Source organism: Pezoporus wallicus, unplaced genomic scaffold, assembly GCF_028554395.1.
Source record: "Pezoporus wallicus isolate ANWC-B61680 ecotype Strahan unplaced genomic scaffold, APGP_CSIRO_Pwel_v1 contig_6566, whole genome shotgun sequence".
NCBI lineage: Eukaryota > Metazoa > Chordata > Aves > Psittaciformes > Psittacidae > Pezoporus > Pezoporus wallicus.
In genome coordinates this window covers 4004905-4023927 of record NW_026638763.1, presented here as the reverse complement: position 1 = coordinate 4023927, position 19023 = coordinate 4004905, and the positions used below count along the sequence as shown (strand labels likewise).

At 50.4% G+C, this 19023-nt stretch overlaps 1 protein-coding gene across 2 annotated transcripts in view; it reads left to right on the top strand.

The window, feature by feature from the left end:
• The window catches only part of PCBP3 (poly(rC) binding protein 3), a 41798-nt gene that overhangs the window by 725 nt on the left and 22050 nt on the right, over positions 1-19023 (top strand). Inside the window, exons 2-7 of one of the 2 annotated variants that reach the window (XM_057412365.1) lie at positions 15645-15792; positions 16100-16123; positions 16901-16933; positions 17384-17500; positions 17879-18010; positions 18287-18415. In XM_057412365.1, the coding sequence (XP_057268348.1) occupies positions 15724-15792; positions 16100-16123; positions 16901-16933; positions 17384-17500; positions 17879-18010; positions 18287-18415 (504 nt within the window). In that variant the 5' untranslated portion in view covers positions 15645-15723. The remainder of the gene's footprint in view (positions 1-15644; positions 15793-16099; positions 16124-16900; positions 16934-17383; positions 17501-17878; positions 18011-18286; positions 18416-19023) is intronic. The other variant, XM_057412364.1, reaches the window with a different exon arrangement.

The window sequence follows — 19023 nt, the reverse complement described above, 5'->3', positions numbered from 1 at the left end:
CAACATGGTGCCTTTTGGGTAAGGGGATGGAGGCTTCAGGTAACTCAATACAGTGCAGCAGGAGTAGAACTTGTCCCACAGCCTACTTAGAGGTCTGTCTGTGATCAGTGGTGAGGTGTGATGGGTACTGGTTATGCCTGGTCTTGAGTATGCATCATCTAAGGCCACTGTCTGCAGCTCCAATGTGCTATGGGCAGCTCCTGAGAGATATATCCACCTCTAAAGGGTTGTTTTGGGGGGTGGAGAATGGCTTTGTAGCCATGAGCTGAAGGAAGGATGCGTTTAGGAGCACATCCCTAGAGGGCCCTGTCTCTTCCCTGCTGCATCTCCCTGAGTGCAGCAGGTCTTGGGGATAGGATCCCTATTGCAAAGCCCAAGAAAGCCAGGACATGTCCTTTCTGGGGAAGCTGAGTGTCCAGCCTGAGACCATGTCCCCAAACTGTCCTCCTACAAGTGCTCCTGACCCCAGTCTGTCCGACAACTCTGTTCTCTTCTCTTAGTGAAGGTGCTTTCCTGCAATAAGTGGTTATTGACGCATCACTTTGATAAACATTACAACATCCCCACCAGGAACGTGTCTTCATTTTTCTGCCTTCCCATGCTCCAGTCCAATATCCCATCCTTTCTCCCAGCCCTGTTCCCACATCCATACGTAGGACAGCAGCCTGGGGTCTGTGCAAGCCAGCAGCTTCTTTCTCAAAGCAAAGCAAGGTGGTGTGTTGGTTCTAAATGCTTAGTCCTCTTCAAGGCTGTGTTTTGCACCATGGGATTTCATCCTTTGAAGGCAGAGTTGATCCTGTGCATGTAGTACTGTGACTGTTGCATAGGAAATCTTTGGGTGTGAGGAACCCCATAGATTTCCTATACAATAGTCCTGGAAGAGGACTTTGGAGACCACTTGGCACTGGGAAACTGCTGCTCCATCTCACATCCGGCAATGCCATGAGTGATCCAGGATAGCCTGAAAAGGTTTGGAGTTAGCAAGGTGCTCTGGTGGGAAGCATCCATGGAGGAGACACCTCTTTCCGCGGGATAGAGGCTTTGACGTGGGTTAGTGGTGGCCTTGGCAGCACTGGGTTAAGTCCATTAGGTTGGACTTGATGATCTTGAAGGTCCATTCCAGCCTGGTTGATTCTGTGCCTCTATGATTGCAACACAAGTCTATGGAGGGGAGGGAATGGAGGGTGGGTGATGGGGACGTGCCTACTAGTGGCAAATGATTTCCCAGCTTGACCCTTCTGCTTAATAGGAACATGAAGGTGAATGAGCAGCAGCATCGATCCTGGATGTGGGTGATGAGCTTGGCCCCCAGTGTCCGCTCCCTTTCCCACTGTCCTATCCCTGCCCTCCCCTTCACGCCTTTCCAGAGAGATCAGTCAGAGCACGGCACCCCAGGCCACCGACCTTGCTGGGGGCCAGGGGGACACCATATAGGTGCCTGCAGAGAGCTGTCCTGCTGTCTGATGGGCTTCTCCCAGCTGTGGCTGCCTCTCCGGTAAGCATCTCCCTGCCATCAGCTTGGGGGTGCGGGGAGGCACATGCTGGGGTGTTGGTACTGGTAAAGGAGGATGAAGCCAGGAGGGGCTGGGCTCTGCTCCCAAGGAACGGGACAAGAGGAAACGACCTCAAGCTGCACCAGGGTAGGTTTAGATGGAGCTGAGGAACAATTCCTTCCCCACAGGGTGCTCAGGCATTGGAACAGGCTGCCCAGGGCAGGGCTGGAGTCACCGTCCCTGCAAGTGCTCACACACCGTGGAGACGAGGCCTCAGTGCCATGGGTTAGTGGTGGCCTTGGCAGTGCTGGGGATGATAATAAAGGTCTTTTCCAACCTGGCTGATTCCATGATTCCATGCTGTGTGCCAGGAGGCATGTTTCTCATAGGTAATGATGCGCCCAGCCACACGCTGACTCATTGAGTCAAGGATGTATTAACAAGCAGCAATGCATTGATGGGGTTTAATTCGGGCTTGGCTCACAGGGCAAAATGGATCTTGAAGCATCTCCATGTTGTTTTTAAGTCTTTGGCTAAAATGTGTTGGGAAGCCAAACCTGAGCACAGGTTGGAAACCTAGAACTCGTAGAAAGCTTGGTTTTGGGGCAGAAAGAAAGATGCTGCACCTTCCCTCCCCATCTTCTGTGGCTTTAGCCACAGATTTCCAGCAGCTGAAAATAACAAACCATTTTAATCTCAGTATTGCTGGTTCTGATCTTTTAATCCAGCTTGCTTTCTGCCTAAAATCATTCCTCCACCTGCCTCTCTATTATATAATTATGCAGAAGATTACTGAGGAGCCAGATTTAGCTGGGCAGCACTGGGGAAGGCGGTGAGCTATGGGGACGGAAGGTGGGGGGATTCTTCTCTCCCTTTGGCCATTGCCTAACGTGGGAGGGGAAAACAGTGAGCTTGAATGCTTTTGGCTGTGTCCATAGCTTGGGTTTGAGCATGGGAAGTTTCTCCTCCCTCAGTTTGTACTTTGTTGGGATGAAATGCCCCACTTGCTTGGGTGGTGGCTGGAAAAGTGCAAACCTCCCATACAGAGAGGGTTTCAAGTGAAACCTTGCACTTCTCTATGATGTTTGGGGTATTTTATGGCTCTTCTGTCTGAACAGCATGGTGATACGATCTGGCCTTGAGAAAGGCTTGGGACTGAGCTCCTGATGCTTCCCATCCCTGAGCAGAGCTGTGTGCAGGGGAGCAGCCACAGGGAAGAACCAGCAGTGCTGGGTTGGGATATGGCTTGGAGCAACCTGCTGTAGTGCAAGGTGCCCCTGCCCATGGCAGGGGGTTGGAACTGGATAAGCTTTAAGGTCCGTTCAAACCCAAACCTTTCTACGATGCTGTGATTCAATGATTCTATGATGATTCAGTGATTCCAAGAAGGCACAAAGGAGGCCAGAGCTGTTCTTTTTCACCAAAGCCCAAGCTCAGCTGGTTCTTCAAGGAGCCTTAAGTGTTACCTTTAGATAGGAATGGCTCGAGCTCTTCAATGATAGGATGGCTGGAGATGGCTTCTCCACTTCTGACTGGTGCAACCTATAGGCTTGAGCTGTGATGGGAAAAACAAGAGGATGTCTTAGGCTCCAAATACAACTTTTCCATTCCCCAGCCTGAGTGTCCTGACACTGATGGACTGGTACCTGCAGTTACCAAGGGAAGGCCATGAGCTTCTTGGCCCTGGTGGCTCAGAGCTGCTGTCCCTTGGGAAATACAGAGTTGGGAGGGAGGGACCCTCATTGCCAGTCAGTCAGACCCTGTGGCTTATCTTGCCTTCCTCCGTAGGTCCTCATAGTCCCTACTAGGGCAGAATATCCCCAGAACTGTGCTGTGGTTCAGGTTTGGTGGGGGAGTAACGTTCTGAAACACCCTTCAAGCCTTGCATAGCCATGCACTGGGTCCTGCCTAGAAAGCTGTTGCAGCCTCCAAAGCAGGACACTTGGTTAATGCAACCACCATGCATTAAATAAGAGAGCAGGAGAGGATGGAATCAGGAGCAACACAGGGGCACAAGCTGATCTCTTTTTTTGCAGTGATGGAGCAGTTGTAATGCATCCCATTTCCTCCAAGAGTCAGGAATTAGGGCTTCAGCCCGGTCCTTGCTGCTGCTGCTGTCGGATTTAAGCCCAGCAGCCAAATGTGCATTGCTGTTGCCCTCCTTTACCTCCTGGATGCTCTGTCCCTGGAGTGGGCGTGCAGGCTCAGTCAGCATCCCTACATCTCCCCCCTGCACATGGGCTCATCTCAGATCCCAGCTCCTTTCTCCTTCCCTTGGAAAAGCATTGGCTGGTTCGCCCTCATCGCCTGGGGGCAACCCCATTTGCTCAGTGGCCTTTAAAAACGAACCAAAAAGAAACCCAAGCCCACTGGAATGACAAGGACATGAGCAGTGGGGACGCCTCTCCCTTTGCCAGCAAAACCCAGGGATTTGGGAGAAAATAGGTCACGTGCCCTTCATCCCATGCCACGTGGTGGATCTCCCAGGGCCAATGAGGTTCAGAGCCCTCTGCGGAAAGAACAAAAACAAATCACTGCGATTCTTTTTTCCTTCCCCCCCTCCATCCATTGCGTTTCTCCTCCTTTCCAAACGTGGAAAGACCGGCCATCTGTGCGGACACCCTGTCAGCACTAAAGCAGCTCTTTGGAGAAAGGTAAGAAGATTGTGTTGGTGAAAGACCACCTGCCGTGGGCAACTTCTCCTAGCGATGGGAACTGGGGAGGAATCATTGAGTAAGTCAGGTCTGGGGCTCAGTGTGGGTTAGAAGAGCTTGGGATGCTTAAGAGCTGTCTTAAGTGAATCTGTGATAGAGGGAATCTAAGTCTGTGTTGAAGGAGGTGGAATTAGGGGAGAAAGAGGTGCATGAGCGAGTCAATGGCTGCTGCTCAAGTCTCTCCTAGGAGATATATCTTGGCAACATTGTGCCCTGGTTTGGCATTTGCTTCAATTTGATCCAATTGGATTTTACCTTTCTAATGCCGAAGGTTGTATCCCTAGATCGGGAAGCATCCAGCTCTGCGTTAACCAGAACCTTCAGCCATTCCTAATGCGTGTGGTTTACAGAGCGGGCTTTGGACAGTGTTTGGGTGGGAATTGCTTAAAGCATTTGATACTAAACCATCGTAGATATTCATCACCTCCTCTTTGATTTCATTTATACCTTTTTGGTCTTATTTCCATGATTTTTCGTTTCCTTGTGCTGGGAAAATGAGATTGAGAAAGTGGAATCCCTTTGATTCTGAGGCTTTGTTTTCAGTTTGCCTTCAGATACCCATTTTACTCAGGGTAGCAAAATTCCTTCTGACATTGTCATGTTCCCATTGCATTTCCTTTGGTTATCCCATTGTTTTCTAGGTAGGAAAGTGGACTCCGAGTTACAAAGGTTATAAAGGACTTAAACGCTGTTAAATCCGATCCCCAGATATCATCCGCTTCTTAAAAAGGGAAAATGTTCTCGAATGTATTTTTCTTGGTTTGGGAATTTTCTGGGATAATGTCATTTTAATGTGAACCAGATTAGAAAACCTCAGTTTATGAGTCGGAAGTCACCCAAATAAAGCAGAAACGGTGGATTGAGGGTGATGTGTTTAAGTTGCCATAAAATGATTGACCTTTGCTTTGACAGATGCAAAGGCAGATGCTATCCTGCATTTTGCTACAGAAAACCAACCCTCAGTTTTCCCTAATATCTGGGGTTTGGCTTTTAATAGAGAATTCCAAACCAATTCTGTCATATATCTGATACTCTGAATCTCAGCTTTCTCCCCTCTTTGATGGATTAATTCCTATAAACATATTTAATCTTCTCAGATGCAGAAAAAATTCTATCTTCCTGAGAAATAACTGTTTTTTTAAGCTGGTTGAATGGAGATGGCATCTCTTTATGAATTAAACCCATCATTTCATGGTGGGGAAAAAAAAGGCTATGGATCAAGGCAAAAAAAACACACCAAACCAGCTCTTTAAGTGGTTTCAACGCTATTTTAATGTCTTCAAAACATTGAAGAAGCTGTGGTGTTTTAGTGCATAGGATCAGAAACAGGGATGCACTCAGGATGGGATGGAGCAAACCATGTCCATGGCGGCCAGCACCCATTTAAAGTGGGAGAAGAGGGGACGTGGATGCCTGCACGGAGAGATGCTCGCCACTGTGCAGCTCTTGTGGGTAGCTACCAGAGATGCTTTTACCCTCCGTGGTTTGGTGGTCTCCCCACTGATTTTTCTCAGGTGATGCTTTTCTACTCCATCATTTTTATTATTTATTATATCTTCTTCCAGTTTGGGAAAAATGGGTACTTTCTGTGGAGCAGGCACCAAGCCATCCAGCTTGGCTCCCTATGGAAGTCGGGGCTCATGCCTGCAGCACAGGGACAAACCCATTCCCACTAGGGCAGTGTGCTTGCAGCCCCGGCTTTCATCTGTAGCCAAGTGTCTGTTTTTGGAGAAGCAGAGGATGCTTTTCCAGCACCGAAAAGGAGCCCCATGCGCAGGATGGAACCTCTGCCATCCAGTGGTTTGAGTTTGCCAGGCCTCTGCAGCTGCTTTTTGGCTAGATGGAATAGAAGGTGCGTTTAAACGTGTCCCTGATGTGTGAGGGCTGTCTTCATTGCTGTGATGAGCTTTTTGCAGGTCACCAGCACTCATGCTGAATGCATCCATCCTAGTGCAGTGATTGCGCACACAGGCACATAGGATCCCAGCCTTGTTTTGGTTGGAAGGGACCTTAAAGCTCATCCAGTTCCAACCCCCTGCCACGGGCAAGGACACCTTCCACTAGAGCAGGTTGCTCCAAGTCCCACCCAGGACTGCCAGGATGAGTTCTGGGGACAGGGGTGATGTTGCCCCCTTCCCTATCAGCCCCAGTGGAGCAGATTCACCCTCACCCGGTGCGTTGTGCTCAGTGTTTAGACCCAAGGTTATGGAGGACCTACCGCGGGGAGAAGGGAGAGAGGAGAAGGAGACTCTTCTTGATTCTAATCGGGGTTGAGGTTTAGCTGAAGTGAAAACAGATCGGGAGTGACAGTTTTGGAGCCTGCTGTCAGGGTCTGAGCGTGGCATGCCGGCGATCCAGCCGCCGAAGGCCCCCGTCCATCCTCCTCCTCCTTACCAGCCATACCCAGGGAGAGCTGCCACTGCTGGGCACAGGATGGGGACCCTGCACCTCTGGCATGGCCACTAGACAGTGCTTGTGGCTGGGGACAGTGTCCAGCCTTGTGGTGGCCACCTCACATAGGGATTCACCCCCACCTTCCCCAGCCCCATGCAAATGGATGCTTGGAAAGGAAGGATGGGGTTTAGTGCTGCATCCCGACTGATGCGCTCGGTCCTGAGCGAGTGATGCCAGGTTGCTTCTCCAAGGGCAGGGAGAGACCCCAAGGGTCTCCCCATATTTCTCATCAATCTCCCATTCCCAAAGAGTATCAGGGTGATCAGGCTTCTGGAGAAATGACACAGACAGAGAAATGGAGCATGGAGGAGCTGGGATTTACAGGCCCAAGCTGTTCCTGGCTCTCCATCAGCCTCGCTTGGTCCCCACGAGGGGACTAACAGAATGATGCTGTGCATTATGTCCCCAGCATGCAGGGGGTGGTGAAATGGGATGAATTCCCTATCCCTGCATCAGGAAAGGTTGGTACCTACCCCTGATGCTTTGAGATATGGTGGCATTCATGAGAGTAGCCCCAGCCCTGCATCTTCCGTCTTGCACAGCATGACATTGGGCTGCCATTGAATTAAAAACTAAACCAAAACATCAGTAGAGACTGAGCATGGTTGAAATAACAGGCCACTTGGCTGTCTTAACCTGGCACCTCCTGTTTGGCCCTGTGTGCTCCAGGTTGGTCCACCAGCGCCTGGACAGACCCCTCTAAGGCAGCCCCTGCACTGTGAGCCTCATTGCTGTTTCCAGGGATTAAAGAGAAAGGGGTGGAGATCGGATGAGATGAGGCAGTCGGTTGCTTCGCTCTTGGGATGAAGGGATTTGTGGACTGTTCTTGGATCAGTAGATTGAAAACTGAGAGAAATTATTGGGATGATGCTGGCAGCGGGATTAAAACCAGGGCAAGCTCTGGAGGAGGGGAACGATGGGGGGGCTGTGGAGTGCCCGCTGCTGGGAGCTACAGGGACATGCTCCTGGTCAGATCTTCATCTGTTTTGCAGGATGCAAAGGAAGCATCCCTGGTCCCAGCTCTCCAGGATGCCCCCCAGTACAGAGGATGACAGGAGTATGCCTGGAGCCCTCTCATTTCAAGGCTTCTGGAGGACAACCTGCTTGTCCTCTGAGGGCCACACAGCTCCCTGTGGTCTATTCTCCTTTATGCGAGCATTGTATAGCCACAGGCATCATCATTTTGGGTATCCTTTGGCCTTCCCCTGACAAAGGGCATATAAAAAGTGGCACATAGGGGACTTCTACCTGGTGGTCTCACCCTTTGATTTCCAAAGGGGTCTGTTTCCAATGCTGCTATTCTTTGGCCAAGACAGAGGTCCTTTGGAGCTGAAGGAAGAGCATCCCTTGGGGCATCTGTGAAGGCATCTCCTGTGCAAGGTGTCATCTCCTGATTTCTATTCCTTAGCCTCTGGCTGGGGGGAGAGGCTAAATTGGGTGCATCCTAAAGCATGACTGACCCTGGGCATTGCTCAGTGTTAAGTGCAGTTGTCCAACAGAGATGAGCTTTACTTGGAAATACACCAATGTCTGTAAGGTTTAAACAGCCACCACTGGCACAAAGACACTGTCACCAACAGCACATGCCTGTGGGGAAGCTCTTTTACAGTGCCTGACCTGGATCTTCTTCCCTGCAGTTTACTCAAGAGCTCTTCCTCTGTTTCTGTGTGCTTCATTGCACGCAGCCAAGCTTGGTACTTTGCCTTGCTGAACTGCATCTTATTTCCTCCTCTTTGCCAAGCTCACTTTGGCTTCTTGTTCTGCTCTCCAAAAAGCTTCTGCTCCCTGGGTTGTCACCTGCAAGTTTAACAGGAATGCTACCGATAAGTGTTTGAGGGAGGGGGGAGTTAGAGCATCTTCAGGTGGTTTCATCTGCCCCAGTCTTCCCTGGCTCTTTCAGGACAATGCCATATTGAACAGCCTTGTTGCTGCCACTCCCCTGCTACCAGTTAGGTCATTTCCCTCCTCTGTGAAGGCTTATCCCAGGGGATGCTTATAGAAATGCTGGATGAGTTATCCCAGCGCCCTTCCCATCACATGAGTGCCTCCATCCTCTAGCGGCTTGGTCCAGCCACCCTCTGCAGCACTGCTGGCTTGTTTCCTATGTCCCCTTGCATACCTATGGCTGCAGATATGGAGCGTGGCATTCCAGCAGTCACATTCCTGGTCTCTCTGGCGCAAGGCGGGGACATTCCAGCTAAGTAATGGGAGCTTTGGGATTGTCTTCCCAGTCGCTCGGATGCTGCCGCAGAATCTGCCCGGCTCTGCAGTGCTGAGCCCTGCGGCAGGGTCCAGGCTGGCTGTGCAATGCAGAACTGCTGGCTCTGCCTTCCTCACATGGCCAGGGCACATCTAGACTGAGCAGAGACCCAGCCAAGGCTTGGTCCTTGCTGGTCCCAGCCTCTCCAAGGAATTGGCTTGGGCATGGAAGGACAGCCAGCCTTTCATATAAGACTTTTGATAGATGGGTTTTAATCTGTTCTTTAATCTGTTTGCAGACCAGAGGAGATCAGGGTGGCATTCCTCATTGCAGGAAGTGCTGTTTCCTCAGCACACAGGGCCTTGAGTCCACCCAGGCTCACAGACATCTTGGGGATGCTCTTGGTCATAATGGTTCCAACTGCATACTGCCAAGAGCGTTGGCTCTCATCACCTCATGGGGTGACATTCCTGAGGTGCTCAAGCATTTTGACAGTCACTGACATGTTTATTGGGAAATGGTTCCAAAAGTCACCAAGAGGGTGCATTGGAAGAGGCTGAATTCAAGTGTGTTGTTCCCACTCACCAGCTCACCTCAGCCTTCGGAAAGCAGCTTGAATTCACCACAAAATCAAACCAATTCAATGTTATTCTAAGCAGGGTGACCTTAGCTGGTCACGATGGTGGTTTAAGGGGTTCAGTGACTGATTTTGCTCGGGGTCCTGCAATCGGAGAGCCCTGAAATAAGCCCAGACTTGGTTTTCTACCAGCCTGCTCCTGCTCCATCCCATTTCCCTCCTTGTTGTGTGTCCAGTCTCTGCTTATGACACAGCAGTGGTTCATGTGAATGAATGGGAATTCTGCATCCTATAGATCTCTGAGGATGCATATCTCAGTTCTGGCTACCTAAATTTCCTCTAGATCTGGTAACTAATGTAAGGCTCCAAGTTTTGCCTCCTACAAGCATCAGGGCAAGAGGTAGGTGCTATCATTCTGCTGTCCCGTTGTGTGCAAATGAAGTGATGTTCCAGAGCTTCATCCTGAGGAGATTGGTAGGGAAAAGCTGTAGCTTTGTTCCTGAGCCTTCACACAGAAGATCATGACAACAGCATCAATGTCACAAATGCAGTTGTTCTCCTTGTTCTGAGCAGCAACTCTCACTGGGCATCCCTCCCTGCGTTCCCTGGAGCCAGCGGTTTGTGCTGTGTTGTAGAGACACTTTCCTGTGCTGGTGGTTTCTATTCCTCTTGGTTTATCCATCAGTCCAGAAATCCCTCTGAAACACATGAAACTCCACTGGAAAACTACAGATAGGAGGTTGGGATGTTTGGCTGGGATGTGGCTGAGATGAGGCTGAGCCCACTGCAGTGTGGCAGGAGCTGTGAGTTGCACCAGGTACTCTAGCTAATACCAGTATCTAGAGCCAAGATTTCTCCCTGGAAAAGCTTGAGGGTAAAGGATCCAGGATGAAAGCCATCCTGATTGGAAGGGTGGTAGGAAATGATTGCTTAGGAAATGGAGAAGGGCTGCAGCCTGCAAAGAGGTTGGTGGGAGAAGCCCACCTGAGGCATGGAGGAAGCAAACGAGGCAGCAGGAGAGTTGATACCCTACGATGGGCCTGGCAGTGAGGGGAGGGGAGGGAGCAGAGGAAGGCACGTTTGTATCCCCCCAGTGCTAATTGGCATAGAGGTGAAGGAGACTGGAAGTGCCCACAAGCAAGGAGGGGAAGACAGGTTCTAATTGCTCATCACAGCCAATGAGGAACATCCTGGGCTATAAATGGAGGCATCTCCCCCAGAGAGGGAGCAGATGACCAAGCATGAAGCATCCAGGGATGCAGCAAGAGCAGGGATATTTGTCTCCTGTGAAGGGTCAAGGGCAGGTGAGGAGCAGGGATGCAGGGTGGCACGGGGTGGCTTTTTTGACTTACTTGGTTAGGGTTATCATTACCACTGAAGCTGGAGAGTAAGAGGAGGAGCGATCAACTCAAGTGCCTATGGACAATAGCAGCAGTTGGAAATGCAGCTTCATTGCAAATGGCATTTGGTGTCACTCATGTAGATGATGCTACTGTCCTCTTATAGCTTCATTTTCTGCTGCATTGCCATTTGGAGCCTGGGTTTGGAAGGGAATGCCCGACTCTGGTGTTCTGCCATAGCATCTTTCCTCCTTTCACCCCCATCCTGACCTGGCCAGTCTGCTTTGTTGTCATAATCCCGGGCTGGCTGCAGCATGGAGCTTCCCAGCTGCTCAATGCGATGCTGGAAATCATCGGATTAGGTCTTAATGGCAGGATCAAGGCGCTGGGAGATGAGTGGGGAGGAAACTCCTGCTCACACAGGTGGGCAGACAGCACTTCCTATTAAAGCAAGCGAGAAAGGGCAGAAAAGCAGCTTCTTCCTAGGCTTTTCCCTATGTTTACCACATCTTTCATTTCCCAAGGCTTTCCAAATGCTGGTCTGAGGTTTGTGAAGGTGGTATTGAGAGGTCAAGAGGTGTTTGAATCTCCTTGCAGTGGAAAATGTCTTGAGTGGTGGAATTGCTGGTCAAATGTTAATCCTTAATGTGAAAGTTTGCTACCCACATTAGAAATCTGGGCATTCCATAGCACATTGTGGTGTGGTGAAGGACACTGGTGTTTTGTGGTCATCTTTCTGGTGGTGGGGCTTCTAAACACCAAAGAGCTTGAGGAGCATGCTGCGGTTGTGTCTCAGGGTGGCATTGCCAATGAGCAACAAGAAGATGCTCCAGGGTAGGGTCTCAGGGCACAGCATCCCCATACAGACCCTTTTCACCAGCACACATTGGTGAAGGCTCTTGTCCAACAGGCTCTTGAGGTGATGGAGTTTATCAGCCTGCACCACATAAACCCTACCTTGTGTGTCTGTCTTCTGGCAGTGTTCAAGGCCAGGTTGGAGGGGGCTTGGAGCAACCTGCTCTAGTGGAAGGTGTCCCTGCCCGTGGGACCTGGATGGGCTTTAAGGTCCTTTCCAACCCATACCATTGGATGATGCTATCTGGATGTCTGCAGAGGAGGTGCAGACAGCATTTGCTGGAGCTGCACTGCAGGACTTGCTCGTGCATGGCTAATGTGCCCATGGAGCTCACATGGGTGCATGGGAGGGGGAAGAGAGGAGGACTTAGCTTCAGCAAGCTCCTGCAGGGACACCAGCCCATACGGAGGGAGCCACAGGGATCCCATCATCTGCTTTTCCAGCTCCTATTCTAAACCAGGTTGGAGAGCAATGGCTCCAGCTTCCAAAACTTTGGAAACAAGAACAATCAGAGTATGTTTACATGTGTTTATGTGTGGGAATGAGGAGTCTTTCTGCTATTTGAGCTTTGATTTTTCTTTCTTCTCCTCGGTCACTGGTGCCTGAGCTGTTTTTCAGACATAGGGAATTTGTGGTACAGTAAGGAAATTTATAGGATCACAGCCTAGTTTGTATTGGGAGGGAACTTAAGATCATCCAGTTCCAACCCCTGCCACGGACACCTTCCACTAGAGCAGGTTGCTCCAAGCCCCTGTGTCCAACCTGGCCTTCAATACTGCCAGGGATGGGGCAGCCACAGCTTCTCTGGGCACCCTGTGCCAGCGCCTCAGCACCCTCACAGGGAAGAACTTCTGCCTTATCTCCAACCTGAGCTTCCCCTGTTCAATCTGAACCCATCACACCTTGTCCTGTCGCTGCAGCCCCTGATGAACAGTCCAGAATTTCCAAGAATTCCATATATTTCATTTCAAAGCCAAGGGAGAAGGCAGAAATTGATTGCTCTGGGCAGTTACCATGCCTCCTCTGATCACTCTCCTGAAAAGGCAGCTACATACAAAAGGCCTGTTTATTCTGCTGCAGGATCATGGTTTGGACAGGCATTGTCTGCCTTTCTTGGGACAGATCATGTGGAATGCCCTTGCTGTGGTGCAAAGACATTTGGCTGCTCCCTGTGATGGGAAGATGCTGCCTCGGGTATTCTCCTGTGGTTGCCCAGGCATGATGCTTGGCAGAGCTTGGCTTGGCTTATGTCCTCAACATAAGCAGGACATGGAGCTGTTGGAGCAAGTCCAGAGGGGGCCACAAGGGTGCTCAGGGGCTGGAGCACCTCCTGTATGAAGCCAGGCTGAGAACACTGGGGCTGTTCAGCCTGGAGAAGAGAAGGCTTCAGGGAGACCTCAGAGCAGCTTCCAGTGTTTGAAGGGGGCTACAAGTATGCAGAGGGACTCTTCATCAGGGACTGGAGCAATAGGATTTTGGGGCTGAATTTGACACTTCTAATGCTGCCTCTTTGCTCTCTGCGGGACTGCGCCTGCTTTGCACTGTGTTGGAGTTGAGCTCTGGATCTACTCTGTCCATCCAACTGGATGTAATGGTGTCCTCAGGGCTTTCACGTAGATGGACAAACAAGCCATTTCAGAGCTGCTGCGAGCTAGGCGGAACACAGCGGTGAAGAGGAAGGGTCCAAGATGGGTCTCTGCAGGCAGCAAATGCTCTGAAATGCTTAAAATGCTGTTTGGGGGAAATAATTTTTCCCCAGCCCTTTGTCTGTGAAGAATGAGGGCTGCGAGGGGGGGCTTGCACCCAGGGTAAATGGCTCTATTGTTCCCATCCTTTCCATTGAGCTTATGAGCCCCCCTATAAAAGACTTACCTTTTGCTAGTGCAAGTAAGAAAAGGCCAATGTCGCTTTGGTGCTCAGCGGAGCATGAAGCGTGCTTAATTTAATAACACTGATAAATCTCAGAGCCAGGAGCATTTGGAGCTAACACATGACCCACTTTTCCAATCAATCGGAAAAATTTACATAACAGCCTGATGCAGGGTCCCTCCTGTGAGGGATGTGGAGCAAAGGGATGGCAAAAGGGATCATGGTAAGAGACCCCTTCCATAAGTGCTGCCACCGCAACTGGTCCTCTGCAGGCAAGTCGTGACCCACCTCACTGGGACTGCAGTGATGTGCCTGGGTTTAGAGCATCCTGCTGAGCTTTGGAGTCCATCACCCCAATGGCAAAGCTCACACAGCTCCAGGGTGCCCCAGCTATGGGGCTGACACCCTGGGCTGTAGCTGCTTGCAAAAGCAAGCCCTTTGGATGGTTTGTGGGGCAGGATGGCTTTGTGAATGCTGCATCTGCAAGCCACTGGCTGTGGCCATCAGCTGTGAACAGGCTCTTGCCTTCCTCTGGCTATGCTGTCAGAAGATGCTATCAGCTGGAGATGGGAGCTTCACTCTGTATTGGGGTGCACGGGTGGTGTCATGGCTTCATCTCTTTCCCTGCATCAAGGTCAGGTTGTTCCTGGGGCATCCCTGGGGATGGTTTTCCTCCCCATGCGGCATGGGCACCTCTTTGGGGCAGGCACTTGTCTCCAGGCACATCAGGAGCAGTAGCAGCAGTGACCTCCTCCATACATCAGCTTGTTCTGTGTTGCCTCCCATGCACAGGAATCAGCCTGGGGTGGCCCAACACAATTACTCCTTTTCCTTTACCATTCACCTGCGATAGGGTGTCTTGAATGAGGAGCTTCCTGATCTCACACCTTGTCCCATCACTTCTCAGCCCATTCCCATTCCTCTGATCCCCAGTGTTGTCACTTCCCTCCTCCTTTTCTCTACTCTTAACAGTGCCTTTTGGCTTGACACCTCCAATACATTTAATTTCTTACCTTTCTTGTTTCATTTGTAACATCCAGTGGCCTCAAGATTGGTGTTTGCAAGTGAGCTGGGCTCCTGTTGGCCCAGTGGGAAAAAAAGATGTAATTGTTAACAATTCCCATTCCATGTCTCCCAAAGGATAGAGGTGATGGCCATGCTGAGAACGCATACCAGACCAGTTTAATGATCAGTAATTCTATTGTATTACAAGCCATTATCACAGAGTACAATGAAAGGTGAACCTTAGCCCAAACCCAACTAATCATGCAGGGTTTGATCCATTTTGGGTCTCATAATAACCTCTTGAAAGACTTTTTACATCAAAGCCGTCTCCCATCCATGATTGGTGCATGTTTATTCATCTCAACTGCCTCTGCGTCAAAGGAATGCTTGAGAACTAGCTTTTTGATCACCTAAGTTCCCATCTGAGGAAAGGAAAATGCCAGGTATTTGTGACCAGGTTCAGAAATCCCCATCTGCTATATACTGAGGCATTAAATAACATGGGGGAGTAACTAACATTGCTGTATACATCTTGGCATTGCATACAGAAGGATGCTGGCACCTTCGTTTGGGACAGGATCAGCCTCGCCATGCTGCAGAGACATCCCATATGAGGGCTCCTTGTGCAGTGATACTACTAAGGAAGTGTCGGGGAAAAAAGAAGGAAGGATTTATTGCTGTTCCTGTGATTTTCCAGCCCTGATTTCAAACCATCAGTGGAGCTTTTCCCTCTAGAGGGCAGAGGAGGAAAGAGAAAGAGAGGGAAAGGGACATGAACAGAGATTTTGTTAGATATGTGCAGGGCAGGAATGGCTGGAAATGGCGTGGTCCTGAGATGCAGCGCTCAATTACAGTGCTCAGCAGTCAGGGTGCAAATGCATGTGTGTAGAAAACTATTCTTCCTGAGGTCAGATAGATATTTCCAAGTGGCTTTTGGTCTTCTGAGTGCCTGTTCACACTTGAGATGGTGCGATAGGTGCTCTGGGTCTCTTAAAGCCCAATATCTGCTCCCAGTAGGGTGCTCAGTCCATGACATCTCCCTGCAGCTCCTCCAGCCACTGCATTCCCATGTTCTGCATGGTCCATCCAACATCCCTACTGTGTTGATAGGAAACATCTCCCTTTCCCATCCCCAGGTGATAGAGCCTTGGTGCTGCTTCCTCCTGCATCAGGGAGCCCTCCCAGCTACTGCACAGCTCCTGTTCCCAGTAAGAAATGGAGTCCAAGGTCTCCGAAGGTGGCCTAAATGTCACCCTCACCATCCGGCTGCTGATGCATGGCAAGGTAAGGGGGTTTCCTCACAGCTCCCTCTCCCACATGGTGCTCATGGCTCCTAATCATAGAATCCCAGCCTGGTTTGGGTCGGAAGGGACCTGCCACAGGCAGGGACACCTTCCACTAGAGCAGGTTGCTCCAAGCCCCATCCAACCTGGCCTTGAACACTGCCAGGGATGGGGCATTCTTGCCCCCCTTGCCCTGTATTGCTGGGTACAAGGTGCCTCAGGTCTTTGCTTCATTATGGAGTTGGGCTGGATTGTCTTTGCGGTTTGTGATGTTGACGCCTTTGTGTTTGGTTTTTCCTTTTCTTTAGGAAGTTGGCAGCATCATTGGAAAGGTAAGTCTGGCTTTTGAATGTGGATTTCATTCTATTGCCTGCACCTTTTCCTACGTGCGGTGTCATAGATATCGGTCACGTCTTCCCTGTGATGCCCTTAAGTGTTTTGTGTGCATGAGCTTAATGATGACAGACCCACAGAGGAATCAAAGACTATCCCCCTAAAATAACCCAACCCAAACCCAACCTAGTGCCATTCCCAACTGTTTCCCTGGGGTCGTAAGTAGGTGTTTATGATCATTTTGCCTGGAATTTTACTTAAAGAGCTTCGTTAAGACTAAAAATGTCATGCAGGCCCATTGAAGTTCTGCAGTGCTTGTCTCTGCACTTAATTGGGCAGAAGAGCTCCACATGGTGCTTTGCACAGTAGTTTGGAAAGTCCTGGCTATCCAAGATTGAGGGGTTTGGTGTACTGAAAGGGCAGATTTATAATGGAAGAGGTTTGCAGCGTGAGCACCTTTCCCCTATATGCTTATGCCTTATTTTTCTATTAGTTTGTCCAGCCCTGGAAGGATTCACAGATTTACTTGCTTTATATCTGGAAATAAAGACATTAGATCTCTCTTTCGGATACTGGATCAGAAACCTGAAGTCACAGGGATCAGGGCCACAATGGCTTCAGCTGACCATCCCATGGGAATGGAGGGTCGGGCACACAAAGGTGCCTAAATGCTTGGCTTTGTGTTGCCACCTGTCAGAGAGATGTGTGTTTGGAAGGGTTGTTTTGAAGGTGGAAGTCTTGGTAGTAATAGCCTGTGCTTCTGCTTCTTGTTTCAGAAAGGAGAGACTGTGAAGAAAATGCGTGAGGAGGTGAGCAACCTGCTCTGTACCATGATTTGGAGGAGAAGGAGACCATTGGGGTCTCCTGGCCAGAGCTGCACACTGCAGTAACTCCCAGGGTCAGCCAGATCCAGTTTTCTCACTCTGGCCTCAAATCCCTGTTGTATTTCATGGGAATTCTCCAGAGCCATGAATTGCTCTTAAATGAGCATTGAAATCAAGTCACTTTTCAGATGCTTGAGGTTGTTGAAGGTCTTTATGCCTGCAGCCACCAAGTAGTTAACATCAGATGAGCAAGCAATGCTCTGCTTCTCACAAGCAATGACCCCGTGAGCTGGTCTTGCCTTGATCCATAGGGGTTTGCATTGTATTAAAAGACCCAAAGCAGATGCTTTTTGGAGGTGAAAGCATCACAGAGGGCAGGAGTAGTGACCAGAGGCCAGTCTGTAGTTATGCCAAGCGCTTCTCTTTTCTTTCCAGAGCGGGGCAAGGATCAACATCTCGGAGGGGAATTGCCCTGAGCGAATTGTGACCATCACTGGCCCCACCGATGCCATCTTCAAGGCTTTCGCCATGATTGCCTACAAATTTGAAGAGGTGAGAAACACCAGCCATTTGCCCTAAAAGGGCAGAGTAAAAGGGTCTGCATCCAGACCCATGGGTAGCTCTGGCATTGCCCATTGCTGGGGACTGCAATGCAGATAGGTTTGCAGATAGCAACCCATGCGTGCCAGTCTGGACTTGCTTAGCTGGCATAAAACCTTCCAGACATCTCTAACTAGGCAAGAACTGAGCTTCAGTGAACTCACAGAGGTCTCACAGTGAATTAACTGCAGGGATGCTCAGTGATGTAGCTGCAGACAGAGGCTAGCCACAGTCTGAGGGACATGAGCCCTCTTCTCTGGCTGAGGGCATTTGGGTTGGCCTGGATGGTCAGGTACCAAAGGCTGATGGGTTGCCCTCTTCCTTCCCAAGGACATAACCAACTCAATGAGCAACAGCACTGCTACCAGCAAACCTCCAGTGACACTGAGACTGGTTGTGCCAGCTAGTCAGTGCGGTTCACTGATCGGCAAAGGAGGCTCCAAGATCAAGGAAATCAGGGAGGTAAGTCAGACTGGATATCATTGCATGTAATCACCGAGCTGATCCATGACCAAGGCGGATCAGCCTGGGAAACCAGCATCCTTATTCTGCTAGCATCATGCATTGCTTCCCAGGATGCGATGCAGAGAGGATGCAGAGATGATGCAGGAGCAGCATCCCATGGGACATCGCCGCTGTGCTCCTGCTGATGCAGGAGTTTGTGCGGCACTGGAGCTGGCTTGCAAGGGAAAAGCATTCAGCTGTGGGATTTCTCCTCCTGTCTCTTTCTGTCTCCAGTCCACAGGTGCTCAGGTTCAAGTGGCGGGGGACATGCTGCCCAACTCCACGGAGCGGGCGGTGACAATCTCGGGGACACCCGACGCTATAATCCAGTGTGTCAAACAGATCTGTGTGGTGATGCTGGAGGTACAGTCTGTAACCAAGGGGGTAAAGTACCTAGGAACACAAAAACCACCCCAGCCGGCACCACCAGGAGCGCTGGGAGCTGTGGAGCGTGTGTCCTACCCTTCACCACGCGTTGTCAGACCACTCTCATTGCCTGGTACCTCCGTTTGACACCCAGTGTGTTTTCCCCCACCATTGTCTATTGTTTCTAGAGGCCCGCACTGGAAACCTGCTCAGTTGGGTGTCCTGAAGGAGATGGTTTGTGTTGTAGCACAGGAGAGATGGGTGCCAGAGGAGGCCAAGGCAGTGGGAAGGGGATGAGGGCTGCAGTTACTCCACCAAGCACCCAGCCTCCTCTGCGTAGGGCTCATGGTGCCCCATGAGGACCATGGCTTGGAGGAGGAGGAAGCCAGTGCATCCTCATCACTGGGGAGCTGGAAGTATAAAGCTGGGCTCCAGTAAGGCACAGCAGAAGTAGTGAGTAAGACTGGTAGAGAGCAGGGTCTGTCGGGCACATAGATGTGTGCCCAGGGTGGTGTTCTCTGATGAGCACACCTTAGAGATCTCTGCCATGGAGAGATGCTGCTGTACCAATGGCTTATTGTTGAGGATGACCGCAGCCGTATGCC